The sequence below is a fragment of the Bos indicus x Bos taurus genome, chromosome 11, assembly GCF_003369695.1.
Source record: "Bos indicus x Bos taurus breed Angus x Brahman F1 hybrid chromosome 11, Bos_hybrid_MaternalHap_v2.0, whole genome shotgun sequence".
In the NCBI taxonomy this organism is placed as follows: domain Eukaryota; kingdom Metazoa; phylum Chordata; class Mammalia; order Artiodactyla; family Bovidae; genus Bos; species Bos indicus x Bos taurus.
In genome coordinates, this window is record NC_040086.1 from 102917676 (window position 1) to 102934387 (window position 16712).

Here is a 16712-nt window from a genome sequence, read left to right on the forward strand (position 1 = left end):
GCGGCCTGGCCAGCCCCCATCCCTGTCTGCTCGGGTGGAACAGTGGGCCCTGGCGCTCTGGACCCCCCCAGGGGAGGGTGCTGTGTGGCCCTGGAGCCATGGCCTGCTGTCTCGGAGCCTCTGGTTCCCACAGTGTACTGGACGCTGGTCTCCATTGCAGACAAGGCTCAGGGCCGCCCACGGTCACCCAGCATTCAGCCTGGGAAGGTGGACATTTGAGGGGGGAATCTGAGCTCCTGCAGCACCGCCCTGCCTCTCCCTGCCTGCTGGCCACCCAGGCCCCTCATGTTATCTTCCCTCGGGCACCTGAGTGTCTCCGCCTGGGTTGGCGACCCTCTGCATCCCGTGCTGGGGAGTGCTGCTTCGAACCACTGGCCATGCCCAGCCTTCCCCCCTCAGGAGCAAAATGGAGACAGCCACCACGCGGGGGACTGGCGGGGGCCCAGCAGGGACTTGCTCCCTCTCCCCGTGAGGAGCAGGAAGTACCAAGAAGGGCCCGACGCGGCTGAGAGGAGGCCGCGGGAGGGCAGCCATTCCCCGCTGGACAGCGCAGACGTCCGGGTGCAGCTGCCTCGCACGGTAGGTGACCCCTCCCCGGGCGCTGGTGGGGGGCTCCACCGCCCACCCTGCCCCGCCCGCCTGGAGGCCAGGCCGGGGTCTCTCCAGGGGCTGAGGTCGTGGGTCTTTGCTGACCCCTGGCTCCTGGTGGACACAGGTCCTGCTGAAAGGCCAGGGCATTCAGTGCAGTGTTGACTCACTGGCCGGAAGGAGGCCTCACTGCAGGGACTGCAGGCAGCCCAGGAGGGGTCTGCAGGACAGCTCAGGGTGCCGCTCAGGTCCTCAGGCCTAGTCAGCAGCCCCGTCCTGGGGACACAGTGTGCAGAGATGAATGGACGGGCCGGGTGATGGGGGAGGCAGGCAGACGGGGGCGCAGGGGGAGGGGCGGGCTTCTTGCTGCTGAGCAGGCGTTCCACTGTGCCCAGGCGCCTAGCTGGCCTCTCCAGGGCCTCAGGGTCTGGTCAAGGTGCAGGGGGCACAGAGGGGCACATGCCCCAATGCGTGCGGGTTCAGAGGTCAGCCTGGAGCCCTCCCCCCTTGCAGAACCTCTGGGTCCAAATCTCTGAGAATTAGTCTAAAAATAGTTCTTTCAGGGGCTTAGTCAGCACCTCCCAGCCTCCGCAGGCCGTGGGTGCTGTGTTGGGTATTCTTAGATGCTTTGCACCCATCTTCCCACGAGCCTGGGGTGGCCTCCGCTGACCCTACCTCACCCCAGCCCCACTGGACGGCTGGCGGATGGCCAGAGTTTGTGTCCGTGGAGTGGGATGAGGGAAGGGTGTGGGGCTGGGGAAGGTGCTGGGACTCCTGCTTGGGGCTCCATTGGGCCCCAGATGAGAGGGCCTGCTTGCTGCTGATGCTGCCCATGGGAAAGGGGCCGGCCCTGGCCCTCCCCTCGGCCCCTGGGGCCCAGGCTGTGCAAGGATGTTGTCCCCAGCGCAGCAGCGACTTCAGGGTCTGACTAGGTGGTCTGAGAGGACTGAGTATTTGTCCTGGGACAGGGGTTTGGGAGCAGGGCCATGTCAGCCCTGAAGGTTGGGGGCATCTTGGAGTGGCCCAGCCAGAGAGAGCTGGGCAGGGCAGGACTTGGCCAGGGTGCCGGGGAGCCACAGTGGGCTCAGGAGCAGGAAGGCCTGGCCTCTGCTCATTGCCCCACTGCCTGGCTTCACCCAGGACTGTACGTGCCAGCTGATGGTTGTCCGTGCTGTGAGACGGGGGCTGAGTGGGGGGGCAGAGCCTGCACCCCAGCTGCTTAGCAGCACCCCCGCCCCTGCAGCAGGAAGTGCAGAGACTAGTCTGACTCTCGCGAACCCTCAGCCACACCTGCCTCCCTGCACAAGGGCAGTTTTGGAAGGCGTCCCCAGGAGGCACCTGAGCCAAAGCCGTAAACCCGACCCTCCCTTGTGGGGCCCCTGAGCCTCGGGCCCCGAAGGCAGGATCTGAGGAGGTGGGCACAGGCCGCCCAGACACAGCCCAGCCGACCTGCCTGTCCACTGGTCCAGCCGCTCCGCACGCCTGCAGTCCGGGGATCCCTTCTGCCAGACAGGTGGTCGCCGAGGGGCAGGGTGTCACGGGTGCCCGTTCACCGCAGCCCTGGAGGGGACCTGAGCCCCTGGGAGGGAAGGAGATGGCTTGAGGGCTTCCAGCGGGGAATGGTGGGCTGGGGTTTCTCAGGATCAGCCCCTGACACCCCTAGGCGGGGCCCTGTAGAGGAGAAGGTGGGGCTGCAGGCCGAGTCGGTGCCCCTGAAGAAAGATCCCACGACTCGGAGTTCAGAGCCTGGCTTCTTGGGCTGGAGGCCTGGACCCCGATAGGCTGAGCCTCATGTCCAGCAGGCACCTGAAAAGAGGCAGCCTCGGAGGGCCAGTCCCCGCAGCAGCTCTGAGCCCTCGGTGGAGGGGGCTGGACAGAGGGGCCCAGGAAGGCGCTCTGGTGTGCCCATCCCATCCTCGCCTCTCCTGCGGGGCTCGCAGCTGCCTCCCCAAGAGACCTTGGGTGGTCAACCCCAGGCCAGGCGGACACTGACCCCAGAGTCCTCCAAAAGGAGAAAGGGACGCTTCCTGGGGCAGCTGGAGGCCCAGGAGTCTGCTCTGGCTGAGGGGTCTTAGTCTGAGGCCAGGCAGAGGTCGAGGGGTCTGCTGCATTGGGAGGCGACTGTGCAGGGGGCCCCCAAAGCCCAGGACAGGGAAGGACCCCACCCTCTGTCTCCTCCCCACGCTGGGCCAGCTCAGGCAGGAAGCAGGGGCTGCTGTCCGCGGGAAGGTGCTCCCCAGACAGGTCCCACCCCTACCCCGCTGCAGTGACCGCCCGAGGCTCCAAACTCAGGGAGATCCATCTCTGAGTGTTTACAGAGAGTATGTGTGTGTGTGTGTGTGTGCGCGCGCGCGATCCAACTCTGAGTGTTTACAGAGAGTATGTGTGTGTGTGTATGCATGCTCGCAATCCGTCTCTGAGTGTTTACAGAGAGTGCATGTGTGTGTGTGTGCGCGCGATCCAACTCTGTTGACAGTGTGTGTGTGCGTGTGTGTGCACGTGCGTGTGGTCCATTTCTGAGTGTTTACAAAGTGTGTGTGTGCGTGCATGCCCCATCTCTGAGTGTTTACAGTGTGCACGTGTGTGTGTGTGCGCACATGCACGCGCTCCATCTCTGAGTGTTTACAGAGAGTGTGTGTGTGTGTGTGCTCACAATCCATCTCTGAGTGTTTACAGAAAGTGTGCGTGTGTGTGTGTGCACACGCGATCCATCTGAGTGTTTACAGAGAGTGTGTGTGTGTATGTGTGCACACATGCACACGGTCCATCTCTGAGTGTTTACAGAAAGTGTGCATGTGTGTGTGTGCACGCACATGATCCATCTCTGAGTGTTTACAGAGAGTGTGCGTGTGTGTGTGTGCGCACATGCACACGATCCATCTCTGAGTGTTTACAGAAAGTGTGCATGTGTGTGTGTGCACGCATGTGATCCATCTCTGAGTGTTTACAGAGAGTGTGCATGTGTGTGTGTTTGTGCACACGCGCATGCCCCATCTGAGTGTTTATAGAAAGTGTGCATGTGTGTGTGTGTGCACATGCACGTGACCCATCTTTGAGTGTTTACAGAAAGTGTGTGTGTGTGTGTGCGCGCGCACGTGATTCATCTCTGTTTACAGAGAGTGTGCATGTGTGTGTGTGTGCACGGGATCCATCTCTGAGTGTTTACAGAAAGTGTGCGTGTGTGTGTGTGTGTGTCCACATGATCCATCTCTGTTTACAGAAAGTGTGCATGTGTGTGTGTGTGCATGGGATCCATCGCTGAGTGTTTACAGAAACTGTGCGTGTGTGTGTGTGTGCACGCAATCCATCTCTGAGTGTTTACAGAAAGTGTGCGTGTGTGTGTGTGTGTGTGTGCACGGGATCCATCTCTGAGTGTTTACAGAAAGTGTGCGTGTGTGTGTGTGTGTGTGCACGTGCCCATGCCCCATCGCTGAGTGTTTACAGAAACTGTACGTGTGTGTGTGTGTGCACGGGATCCATCTCTGAGTGTTTACAGAAAGTGTGCGTGTGCGTGTGTGTGTGTGCACGCGCCCATGCCCCATCGCTGAGTGTTTACAGAAACTGTACGTGTGTGTGTGTGTGCACGCAATCCATCTCTGAGTGTTTACAGAAACTGTGCGTGTGTGTGTGTGTGTGTGCACGGGATCCATCTCTGAGTGTTTACAGAAAGTGTGCGTGTGTGTGTGTGTGTGTGTGCACGCGCCCATGCCCCATCTCTGAGTGTTTACAGAAAGTGTGCGTGTGTGTGTGTGTGTGCATGCACATGCCCCATCTCTGAGTGTTTACAGAAAGTGTGTGTGTGTGTGTGTGTCTGCACACATGCCCACGATCCATCTCTTGAGTGTTTACAGAAGGTGTGCGTGTGTGTGTGTGCGCACGCGATCCATCTGTTTACAGAGAGTGTGCGTGTGTATGTGCACATGCACGTGATCCATCTCTGTTTACAGAGAGTGTGCATGTGTGTCTGTGCACACGCACATGCCCCATCTCTGAGTGTTTACAGAAAGTGTGCATGTGTGTGTGTGTGTGCACGCGATCCATCTCTGAGTGTTTACAGAAAGTGTGTGTGCATGTGCACGCGCCCATGCCCCATCTCTGAGTGTTTACAGAGAGTGTGCATGTGTGTGTGTGTGTGTGTGCGCACATGCACAAGATCCATCTCTGAGTGTTTACAGAGAGTGTGCGTGTGTGTGTGTGCACGCACACGTGATCCATCTCTGAGTGTTTACAGAGTGTGTGTGCGTGCGCACGTGATCCGAGTGTTCACAGAAAGTGTGCATGTGTGTGTGTGTGTGCATGCGCCCATGCCCCATCTCTGAGTGGTTACAGAGAGTGTGCATGTGTGTGCGTGTGTGTGTGTGCACATGCTCAAGATCCATCTCTGAGTGTTTACAGAGAGTGTGCGTGTGTGTGTGTGCACGCACACGTGATCCATCTCTGTTTACAGAGTGTGTGTGTGTGCGCGTGCACGTGATCCGAGTGTTCACAGAAAGTGTGCATGTGTGTGTGTGTGTGCATGCGCCCATGCCCCATCTCTGAGTGGTTACAGAGAGTGTGCATGTGTGTGCGTGTGTGTGTGTGCACATGCTCAAGATCCATCTCTGAGTGTTTACAGAGAGTGTGCGTGTGTGTGTGTTTGCACGCGCGCATGCCCCATCTCTGAGTGTTTACAGAGAGTGTGCGTGTGTGTGTGTGTGCGCGCGCTCGAGCCCCATCTCTGAATTTTTATGGAGAGAGTGTCTGTGTCTGTGTGTGCGTGCAGCGGGGGTGGGCGGGGACGGGGAGGTGCCCTCGCCCTGGGGCCTATTTAAGCATCAGGCTGACAGTGCTGGGTGGGTCTGGGCGGTGAGGCAGCGCTGGGCATTGCGGGCAGGGCTGCCCAGCAGGGACCCTGGCTTCCTGCCCAGGCTCCACGTGGTCCCGCGCCCCATCCACCTGGCCGCCGCTGGAGTGGCTGTGGATCCACGTGAGTCTGGGGTCCCCAGCGCGGTGGAGGCTCGTGGCCTGTGGGAACCGGACTCAGGTGGCCAAGCGTTCCCGCCTGGGGGCCAGGGCGGGTGGATGGTCAGCCAGTGCAGTTCCCCAGGGGGCCGGCACCGTGGGGCAAGTCCAGGGCATTTGGCCCCCGCCCTCTGTCCTGGGCAGCTGGCAGCTGGAGGGGGCCACCCGGGCTGGGGGTGGGGAGGGTTCGCACCACCAGGGCCAGCTCCTTCCTCCTAGGGAGAAGGTGGGCTGATGCTTCTGCAGGAGGGGCTGGAGTGAGCCTCAAGGAGCCCTGACTTCTGGACAGAAAGACCGAGTGGGGCTAAAGAGAGGGCGGGGGAGCGTGGGGCGCCCAGGTCCCCAGGTGCGTCCTGCTGGGGTGCAGGGCCCTGTCCCGGGAGAAGGGCACGGGCTCCCCCTCCGCCTGTGGCCTCAGTCCAGCAGTGTCCAGCTCGAGAGGCGCCCACCCTTCACAGGTGTTCCCAGGCTCTTGGGGGGGACAGCTGCCAGGCCCCGGGCTGGTCCCGGGTTCTGGGCTGAGGTGGCTCTGGCACGGCGCCTGGGGAGCCCAGCTTGGGATGGCGCCATGGAACAGCCGGGAGGGGGCCCCTCTCAGCCCAGCCCTGGCCACAGTGGAGGGGCCTTCAGCAACCTGCCCACTCCAGGTGCCTACCTGGAGTCTGAGCTTCAGCCCGCAGGAGGCTGGAGGAGTGTTGGGGCACACATGTCGAGTGACGTGGACCCCCCCGGGTCACCCCTCTCCTGGGAGGGGCCTGGCCCATGGTTCACCTGGGAGACCCCAGCCGGGGCCAGAGGCGGGCTGGGGGCCCGGAGCACCAGCTGTCCCCTGAAGTGGAGCGGGGCTGTGCTCAACCCTCACCCATCAGCCCGGGGCCCCCACTGGCCTGCAAGCAGAGCCCTGTGCGGAACCCCCTCCAGTTCACATTCGGCCCCCGGCCCCCAGCCGCTTTCTGCAGGTCCCCAAGGCCCTGACGAGGTGAAGCAAGTCCCCCAGCCAGGGCCCCTCTGGGCTGGTTGGCGTGGGCTGTCCCTTCCCTCCAGGCTCCGTGGGCACCCACAGGAGAGCAGAACCCTGCAAGGCAGGACTCCGAACTGTAACCTCCAGACTTGGCTCTGGGCCTGCCCTGATCAAGCAGGGGGTAAGGAAGGGGGTAATCTGAGAGCCTGAGCCTCAGCGGGGTCTCCTCGAGAGCCACCCACTCGGCTCCTGCCCCGCCCCACCGCGCTCACGTCGGCCAGTGGAGGCCGACATGGGCCTACAGCCAGAGCCCGGGTCTCAGCAGTCCCGGCTGTACTCCAGGACCGAGCCTCTTCCCAATGAGAGGGGCGGGCGACGGGCTGTCCAGAGCACTGGGGGTCCTGCATTTCCGACATGCCCTCCACAGGGTGTAAACTGAGGCCAGTGGAAGTGGGCTTGCCCAGCACCCCCTGCCAGGTGGGACTCAGCTTGCCTCAGTGACCTGGTCTCATGCCTGTCCACCTCATCCCACCCCCTAGCCCAGAACCGTGGCCCCGGCCCTCCCATCCCAACCCCACCGGGGGGGCCTTTTCACCCCAGCGTTGGTGCTCGCCAGTGCACACTGATGCCCACTGTGGGCATCTCCCCCAGGACTCCAGCCTGGCGTCCTGGCTCTCGCCCTGCCACAGCGACCCAGAGCAGACCCCGGGCTGCTGCATGCACCCCTTGGCCAGTGCTCGGAGGACGGGGTCGGGGATGACGGCGCCACACCTCTAGCCTGACCTCAGCCCCAGCCCAGGGTCCCGGCCCCCACCTGAGCTGTCCTCCGGGCCTGCCCACTGATCGGGGATTTTATAAACGGGTCCAGAGTGAGGCTGGGGTGGAACACGCCCTCAGCTCCCCCAGGGCGGGTTCCTTGCCTTTGGGGCTGGCACCTCCTGGGTCACTGGCAGGGCCCTGGCATCTGGAGTGTGTGGAGCGGCTGTAAAGGCTCCTGCCTAATGAGGGCCTAGTCGCTCACCCACTTGCTCGTCTGTTCATTTAACAGACAGTGGTGAGTGCCAGGCTGGGTGCCAGGGCTCCAGAGGCATACAGGCACGGGTGGTGCTCACTGCAGGGAGCAGACACGAGTGCCCAGGGGGCCCGGGGCACAGGGAGGCTGCTGGCGGGTGGCGGTGACTGCCAGTGCGGGGAGGCACACCAGTGTCGCGTCTGGGGAGGCTGAAGGAGACCCGGACGGAGCGGTGGCTGAGGGAGGGGAGAGGTCGGGGAGAATGCTGGGGGCACGGGGCAGGCGAGAGAGGAGGGTCCGGACCTTGGTCCGAGCCGAGCAGCCTCCCGGCCGTGTCCGGGCGTCCCCGCGGGACAGCAGGACCACCTTGTGGCTGGCCTGGAGCCAGAGCTGACTGCCCGCCCGGCCCGCAGGGCATCCCCCGGGCCCCGTCTCCCGACGAGGAGTGCTTCTTCGATCTGCTGAGCAAGTTCCAGAGCAGCCGCATGGACGACCAGCGCTGCCCGCTGGAGGACGGCCAGCCCGCGGCCGCCGAAGCCACAGCCACCCCAGCCCTGGAGGGGAGGGTTGGTGAGTCGGCCCCCACCCCGCTGCAGGCTCTGAGGGTGGGGCGGGCCAGCTGTAAAGTGCCCCCCGTCACCGGGAGCCCTGGGCTGCAATCCTCGGTAACCTGTCACCCTCCCGTCCCCCGGGACACGCCGGGTCGTGCAGGGAACAGGCGTGGGAGGCTGGGCTCTTTGCATTCCCCCCTCCCCGTGGGGGCCCCTGCAGGGCTGACTGAGAGCAGCCGGGGTCTGGGGTCGGCAGAGGCGCTCTTGGGGGCCCCTGGGCGGGGTCCCTGCCTCCCCGGCCTGACCTCTGGCGCCCTGCAGCCCAGCCCTCGCTGACAGCCTCCCCACAGACCGAGGAGTTCTTTGACCTCATCGCCAGCTCCCAGAGCCGCCGGCTGGACGACCAGCGTGCCAGCGTGGGCAGCCTGCCCGGCCTGCGCATCACCCACAACAACCTGGGCCACCTGCGTGGTGACGGGGAGCCCCAGGAGCCGGGGGATGAGTTCTTCAACATGCTCATCAAGTGCCAGGTGGGGCTGCAGCCCGGGTCCCCCGCCCCATCTGCGCCCCTGGCCGGGTTAGTCCAGGCCCCCTCCTGGCTGGGGACCTGGTCCTTCTCTCTCAGGGTGTCTTGGGGGACCAGCCCCCCCTGGCTGGCTCAGCTGGTGTTACCAGGTGCCCGTGGTTGCTCAGCCCTGTGCACCTCGGGCCGGCCCTCCCTCGAGCTCAGGAGGTGAGCTGGGGGAATCACCGGGCCCCCGGGGTCATGGCCTGGGGTACCCCACCAGCCGTCCACCTCTGGATGGAGAAAACCGAGGGCCAGGCTGTATCCTGGAGTGTGGAGGACACGAGGGGTCTGACCCATGTGTCCAGGCAGGGGTTTGGGAACCCCCGGGGAGGTGGCTGGGGAGGGGGCAGCCGCAGCGCCCGTCCACACCCACCCATGCAGGAAGCTGGGAAGTTTCCAGTGTGACATTCATCCCCACAGAGGAGAGGACAGCACCGCCCTGGGCGAGTCCGCGGAGCCTCCAAACCAGCCCCTTCCGAGAACCCCCGAGCCCCCCGCCCACACGCACGTGCGCTCCGGGGACTGTGCCGGCTCCCAGCCCTTCTGCGACAGACCCTGCAGAGAAGCCCTACCGCCCCCTGGGCCCCCTGACTCCACGGGGCCCTGGGGAGCTCCACGCTGCCCTACCCTGTCCCTGCCACTCGAGAACACCCCAGGCCTGGGGGCCCCAGGAGCACACCTGGGAGGCTGCCTGCACCGCCCCGTGTCCGGCCTGGTCACACCCTGTGGCTCCCTGCAAGGCCGTTCTGGGGTCCTGGCTCCCAGGTCTGCCTCCGGGAGCTGATGCCCAGGGAGGCCCAAGGTGGCCTGAGTGGCTCTCAGGCTTGAGCGGGCACTGCCACTGGACAGTGGCCCCCGCCTGGAGCGGTCCCTGAGGTGCCTGAGCCCTGGGCCGGGGCCCCAAAGGCGGGAACGCGAGGTGCCAACCTGCACGTGTGTATCTGCCCAGTCCTCCAGAATCGACGACCAGCGCTGCCCGCCCCCGGACGTGCCGCCCCGTGGCCCCACCATGCCCGATGAGGACTTCTTCAGCCTCATCCAGAGGGTCCAGGCCAAGCGGATGGACGAACAGCGGGTGGACCTTGCCGGGAGCCCGGAGCAGGAGGTGGGCGGGCCCCCGGAGTCCCGGCAGCAGTGCCAGCCCGGTGCCAGCTAAGGCGCCCACAGCCAGGCCTGGCCCCCACCCCTCAGTCCTGGACGGGGTTGGGGTGGGGTGTGCTCACCAACGTCCAGGATGCCTACACCCCCTTCCCCCCCAGAAGCCTCCTGAGGCCGCGGCTGAGGGCAGGCTCTGAGCCACGCGGCCCCGCCCACTGCGCCGGACGCCGGGCACCCAGCCCCCTCTGTGCCCCCACCCAGGGCAGCGGGCTCGGGCCGGGGCTCGCTCCCATCCCGCGCTCGCCCCACGTGGTACGCGGCTTCCTGCAGCCCTGCCCTCGCCCTCGCCCTGCCCCGGGCCGGGCTTCAGCATGTCGGCTCCAAAGCCCCGGTGCTGTCCGGATCCTCTCCACTCTCTCCCTGCCCCCCGCCCGGCCAAATGTGAAGCCCTGCTGCCCACCACCCCCCCAACCCCCAGAGGCGTCTCTGAAGCCTCCTCTCTGGGGCCACCAGTGACAGGCATTTCTGTTCTCTGGAAGCTGTCCCTGGTATGCTGAGCACAGGCGTGCTCACCCCAGTTCAGCCTCACCCCTGGGGAGGGCTCCCCTCCCAGGCCCTGTCCCCTGCTTCCTTCTGGGGCTGGAGGAGGAGGACACAGGCAGACTCGGAAAGCCTGCAGCCTGAGAGGGCAGTGCTCCTCCAACACAGGCCCCCGGGCCCCACCAGGCATGTCGTCATGAGCCTGCGGGGCCGGGAGGCCTGCCACATTCCTTAACTCCAAGCCCAGGAGCCCAGGAACTGAGCCGGCCTGGTTCTGGGCACACCAGCTGGGAAAGGTCCGCCCCACCGGCCATCAGCAGGGCGGGTGGAGCAACTAGCCCCTACCCCACCTCGCAGGGCCAGTGACATCACCCCCTTCTCCTGCGGGGTGGGCCGCCCTAGGGATCGGGCAGAAGACAGGCCCCCTGGGAGACCGCGACCATTGCGGGCACGAGGCGGCTCCTTCTCTTGGTTGGCACCCTACCCAGCCCCAGGGTCCTGCTCAGCGAGTGCAAGGAGGCCACAGCACCCCTGCCGCTCTGTACAGCCTGGGGAGCTCAGGGGGCCTCCAAGAGCGAGGGTGGGGTGGCGGATGTGGGGTCAGAGGACAGGGCTGGGCCACCCTCACGCCTGAACGTAGGTGCGTATTTATTGCTCACACGTGTGTTTGCCATGTTAACGGGTCCTTTCCAACCCAAGAGGTACATTTGTTCTTGTTTTTCCTGAAAAAATAAAAGTCTGCCAAGTGGATGTCATCTGTGTTGGGATGGGAGCTGGCGAGGGTCTTTGTCCTCTTGGGGGCCCAGTGGCGGCCTCACCTGGGTCAGCAAACTGGCCCACCCAGGCTGCCCCTCCTCCCACCCACCCCTGCCATGGGTTCTGTCCCTGCTGTGCCCATCACCGAGGGGGCCAGGGCTCAGGGGGGTGAAGCAGCAGCCCCAGGGACACACGGCCTGTGGGGACGCTGGGGTTGGAGCCCAGGTGTTTCCGGCCTCTCCTGGGCTGAGGCAGCCCGGGCCCTGCCCAGAAGGCTTCATTCCAGGCCACTTTGACCAGGATGGTCTGGCGGGTCCACATGGTGAAGCCCTGGGGCTTCTGTGCCACCGGGGGACGGGGAGAGGTCTTGGGGACATAGTGCGGCAGGCGGTTGGGTGTGTGTTGCACCCCGGCCTTGACCCAGCGCCCTGCTGGGAGCCCCACCACCTCCCAGCATGCAGGAGGGGTTGCTGACCAAGGGTAGATGGAAACGGGGGCCTGCCTGGCTCCCTGCCTGCATCTCTGGGCCCTGAGTCTTGGCTACAGACATGGTATTCTGGAACCTTCAGGACCCAGGCCTCAGGCCAGGCTGACTAGGGCCCACTCCCCCAGCTGAGACCCCACCTCGGTCCACTCAGGGACCACGCCCGGGAGGTAACCGTGTGGGCTCCTCTGGCGTTCAGAGGGAGAAAGTGTTCCCAGAGCCAGGGCAGGGGTCTGTCTACCAGGCCAAGGTCGAGGGCCAACCTGGGGGGGCGGTTGAGCAGGAGGCCGGGGAGCAACAGGAGACTTCTGCCCGAGAGGTGCCAGCTGGGAAAGGCAGACCCACCCTGGAACACAGAGGACCCCCCGCCCCGGTGCTCCTGACAACACTCCAGCGATGGGATCCCCTGGGGGCGGGGGAGCCCGAGGGGTCCCAGGCTGCGTCCAGGAGGCTTCGTGGGAGGGGGGAACACCAGACCCCTGGGCACTGGAGCCCGGCACTCAGAGGGGCACCGGCAGGGACCTGGAACAGCATCCATTCCTCTGGCCACATCTGAAGCTGTGGGTGCCAGGACCACAGGAGGTGAGAGCTAGGACAGGACGGTCTTGCACCCCAACCTTGCGGAGAGAGGAGCCCTCTCCCCACGGGCGTGGCCACGGCAGCAGGCCTGCCCGGCCACCCGCTCAGTGCAGGCGGCAGCAACGGCAGAGTGCGCCAGCAGGAGGCCCCGCCCCAGACAGGGCCCCAGACCACCAGGTGGTGCCAGCCTGGTACAGCCACCCCAGTGCCCACCTGCATGGTGGGCAGACGGGCAGGTGGGCCTGGTCAGACTGCCCACTCAGCAGAGCACCCGAGCCTCGGACGCCAGCAGCATGGTGCCCGGCCGAGCCTCGGGGGCACCAGCCAGCCCACCAGGTGCTGTGGCTCCATCTTGACTGCTCCCAGGCAGGGGCTGGCCGCTCCCATCCAGGCTCCAGCAGCCCGCAGAGCTGTGGCCCACCTGCCCAGCACCCAACGGCCACCTCAGAGCAAGGGAGGTCAGCAGACCTGACGCCACGCCCCCCCACCGCAGAGGCCAGCCTGGCGAAGCGGCCTGGGAAGGCGCCACTGAGGAAACCGGCCTGGGGACCGGGGAGCGGGCACGAGAGGCCTCTCCCCTCAGCCCGGTGACCTGCTGCTCCCTGCCCCCCTACACTGGCCACAGCAGGCTGGACAGCAAGGGGGGCACCCACAGGGGTGGGGAGGCTGGGGTCGGCTAGGAGGAACCGGGCTGGAGGGGAAAGTGTGGGCAGAGCCTGCAGGGTGGGGTCAGAACACTCTGATGGAGGAGAAAATGCAGGGAGGGGGATGGCGAGGCCCCCACGGGGAAAGGCGAGCCCTCCCTCACTCCGAGAGAGTTCTCAGTGCCCAGGAAGCCTGGTACTCGGCCAGCAGGAACACAGGGGCACCAAGTCTCAGCAGCTCCCAGCCAGATCAGAACGCTGAAGGCTCTGGGCAGTCCTGCAGGAACAAGGTTGTCTGATGGCCTGGAAGCCAGCATTCCCAAGCCAGCTGTCCTCAGAGGCTTTCTACGTCCAGACCACACCTGGAGGATTACAGGACCACCAGAGGGTGGCCCAGACACTCGACTCCCTAGTGTGATGCTTTGGGGCTTCCCTGGTGGCTCAGCTGGTAAAGAATCAGCCTGCAAGGCGGGAAACCTAACTGAGGCTTTGGAGAAGGTCCTGGCCTGGGATGAGGAAGGGAAGAGAGCCAGGCGCCTTGCGAAGGGACAGCAGGGTGGCGGTGACCAGACTGTGGTGAGGCCAGTGACCGGGGACAAGGCTGCTCGGAGCCGCTGATGCTCACAAGCCACCCGGGGGGGGTGGGGGTGCCGGGGTCAGTCAGGAGGCGGGGGGAGGAAAAGGGCAGGGGCTTTTCCTGGGGTTTCCAGGGGGGAAGCACAGTGAGACAGGACCAACACGCCTGCCCGCCGGTGCGGAGGCTTTCAGTGGCTCTGGGCGCGGGGGCCACCCCGAGCTGTCCGGAGCCTGCCTTGGGTGCATGTGCCCTACTGTCCCCAGGGCCTGCCCTGCCCTCCAGGCTCAGACCGAGGAGCTCAGGGTCGGAAGGCAGACAGGAAAGGGCATGGCAAGCAAACACGTCCAAATTGCCCAGGGAAGGAAGGTCTGTGCTGGGGGCACTCCTGGGATGCTGTGCGCTCTCACCGTCCAGTCGGCTCCCTGGGCCTCCCCAGATTGGCCCCCAACTCTCCGTGGGCAGCAAAGCCCTGCCCCCATGCTGCTGCTCCAAGGCCAGAGATCCCTCAGGGCCTTTGTGGAGAAGCAGGCCCGGGGGCTGGCTCAGCCTCCAGGACTGACTCCGCAAATGTCACAGGAGGTTCTGGGCAGGATAATAGGGGGTTGTTCGCCACGGGAAGGACAGGGTGGGTAATCAAGACAAAGCATGGGCTGCCAGCTCCCAGAGAACAATGCCCAGGCCCGTGCCCACGGGGGCGGCCGTCAGGAGCTCGGATCCTGTGGGGATCCGGTAAGACTGTGGCTGGTGATTAATGCTGAAGGTCACACAGCCCAGAACACTTCTGGAAATAAACACGCTTTCATAAACACAGGAACATCCTGAGAAAGCAGTCAAGCTAGGCTGGGAGACAAATCACACAGCCTGGGGGCAGGGGGACAAGCACACAGCAGCCCCAGCCCCCAAACCGCTCGCTACCACAGCTGTCCAGCTTGTCTGTGGCCACAGTGAGCAGCCTGGTTGGCTGACGTTGCTTGGCTGATGGCCAAGGGTCAAGGCTGAGGTTGGCACCGGCTCACAGGTGCGTCTAGGTGGCACAGAAGGACCTATGGGGCCTCCTGTGTAAGGCCAGAGGGACAGGACCCATGGTGGGGCTTCTGCCCCTCAGGGAGAACAGTGGCTAACTGGCCATCACGGTTGGGTCCTGGCATTTGGGGCAAGGCTGACCCACCCTGTGCCTGAGTCCTGTCTTTCCTTCTGTAACTCCTGACAAGGTGGCACTGTGAGCATCTTCATCAGAAAATAGGAAGACAGAGGCTCAGAGAGGCAAAGAGACCTGCCCAAGGTCACACAGTGCAGCCCTGGGGGTGGGGGTGGGGTAGGGCTCAGACTGCAACATCCAGCCCTCCCACTCAGATGCGGCCTCCAGCGTGCTTGTGACTCACTCTGACTCCAGAGGCAGGGATGACAGGAGAGCCCCAGGTCCCAGCCTCTGCAGTGAAGTCTGTTTATTGATGGAAAACAGGCACGTCCAGAGTAGCCCAGGGCTGGAGCACCCTTCTCCAAGGCAGAAGACGGGTCAGCTAGCCTCCGTCTTGCTGGGCTGGGTGGAATCCTGGTCCTCAGCCCCTTCCGCAGCAGTGGTGGGTTTGGGGGGCCCCGCAGCCTCTAAAAGGAGCTCCAGGGCCCCATCGCCAGCCACTCGGCGTACCTTCTCCCCTCTGGCTGCCAGGATTTCTTCAATATTCCTGAGAAAGAGAGAGGTGCTGTAACGCTTCTTGGCCGTTTTGCATCTCGGGCCCTCAAGGGCACCCCAGGCCAAGCTCAAGTGTGTGGGTCCTGCACTGGTGTTGCATCAGGACCACCCGGTCAAGAGGCCCCTGAACAGTCCCTCACTGCGCGCCGCCCCTCACTCTCCACAAGGGGGCGAGGCTGACCTGCAGGACCAGAGCCCCGGACCACACTAGCTCACATCTGCCCCATCTGGTGCAGCCTGCCAGCCTCAGAGAGGACAGAAATGTGCATGCTAGGACCCCCACCCCATAGCAGATACTTAGGAAGGAGCGCCTTGTAGGGTCAAGGAAGGAACCACAAAGCGAAAGGTAAGCTGTTTAAGAGTCAACCTAGTCTGATCCCTCCTGTTGGGGGTAGGGGGACATGTCACCAGGTCCTGCTGCCTCTGAGGCTGGTATTGAGAGCAGAGGTCAGGCAGTGAAGCAGGGCCAAAGGGGGATGGCCTAGGGCAGAAGATCGCATACTTGGGGCATGCTTCCACCAAAAAGTTATCATGGTTCATCTGAATTTCAAGTTCAACCATGCATTTCTTGACAAGGAAGCTGGGCTCTGTAATCTCATTTAGAAGGGCGGTGCCCCAGGTACGGTGGGTGGGGCCACAGACTCAGGATGGACCAGGCTAGCCCGGGGGATACAGGCCTCTGTCCTCAGCCCTGCCCAGGCAGACCTCACCTCTTGCCATCCAGGTCTGAGAACCAGCCCAGGTTGTCGGCGATGATGTGGTGGTTCTGGCAGCCCGGGCAAGTCACAATGACCACACCCTGGTGATAGGCGAGCTTGGAGATGCGCTTCGAGGACCTGGTCCCACAGACCTTGGGGAGACTCCAAAGTGAGGCCCTCCACACGGCCCCGCCCCTCCCCGAAGGCTTAGCCCCACCTCCGGAAGAATCTGTCACCCCAAGTGATAGCCCCACCCCTTCTGGAAGGCCCCGCCCCATCTTTGCCCCACCTCCGGAAGGATCTGTCACCCCAAGTGATAGCCCCACCCCTCCTGGAAGGCCCCGCCCCATCTTAGCCCCACCTCCGGAAGGATCCGCCCCCACTGGTAGCCCCACCTCTTCGCGCGTCCCCGCCCTCTCCCAGATGGATCCTCCCCCGAATGATAGCCCCACCCCTTCAGGGAGGTCCCGCCCCCTGTGGATGGCCCCACCCTCCGTCACAGTTCCGCAACACCAGATGCGGGTCCGGGCCCCTCCCTCCCGGCACCGCCCCTGCCACGGGCCCACCTTGCAGGTGTAGACAAGCTGGTAGTGCGCCGGCCCGGGTCCCGGCTCGGAGCTCAAGCGCCGCCAGCCCCACCCCCAGGCCCGCCTTGTCCCCGCGGCCTGCAGGCGGGCCCGGCGATCCCACAGCCACCTCGGGCTGGGCCCGCGGGGCCGCGCGCAGCTCAACAGTATCGGCACGTGGCTCAACGCCGCCCGCAGCATGCCGCCCGCCGGCCGCCCCGCCCCGCTGCCATATTGGAAGCGGGCAGCGGCGGAAGCGACTCTCCCCGGCTTCCGGCGCCGGTGGGCGGGCAGTGCTCTGCTGCCCCCTGGCGGCCGGCGGTGAGCTCCGCTGCCCCTTGGCGGCCGGCGGCGCGTGCCGGCTGGCGCGGCGTCGAAAGAGGCGCGCTGGACCGA

General features: G+C 64.7%; 2 protein-coding genes across 5 annotated transcripts in view; one reads left to right on the forward strand and one right to left on the reverse strand.

Moving 5' to 3' along the window:
- GPSM1 (G protein signaling modulator 1) overlaps positions 1-11069 on the forward strand; it is a 30179-nt gene extending 19110 nt beyond the window's left edge. For all 4 annotated transcript variants that reach the window (XM_027556747.1, XM_027556746.1, XM_027556748.1 and 1 more), the window contains 4 exons: positions 400-579; positions 7976-8132; positions 8435-8643; positions 9631-11069. In XM_027556747.1, the coding sequence (XP_027412548.1) occupies positions 400-579; positions 7976-8132; positions 8435-8643; positions 9631-9837 (753 nt within the window). In that variant the 3' untranslated portion in view covers positions 9838-11069. The remainder of the gene's footprint in view (positions 1-399; positions 580-7975; positions 8133-8434; positions 8644-9630) is intronic.
- A 3668-nt stretch (positions 11070-14737) lies between these two features.
- DNLZ (DNL-type zinc finger) lies at positions 14738-16568 on the reverse strand. The gene is made up of 3 exons (XM_027556757.1): positions 16317-16568; positions 15763-15902; positions 14738-15044 (listed from the first exon to the last, which is right to left on the reverse strand). The coding sequence occupies exons 1-3, from the start codon at positions 16515-16517 to the stop codon at positions 14876-14878; spliced, it is 510 nt and encodes a 169-aa protein (XP_027412558.1). The 5' UTR covers positions 16518-16568; the 3' UTR covers positions 14738-14875.
- Between the last annotated feature and the right edge of the window lie 144 nt (positions 16569-16712).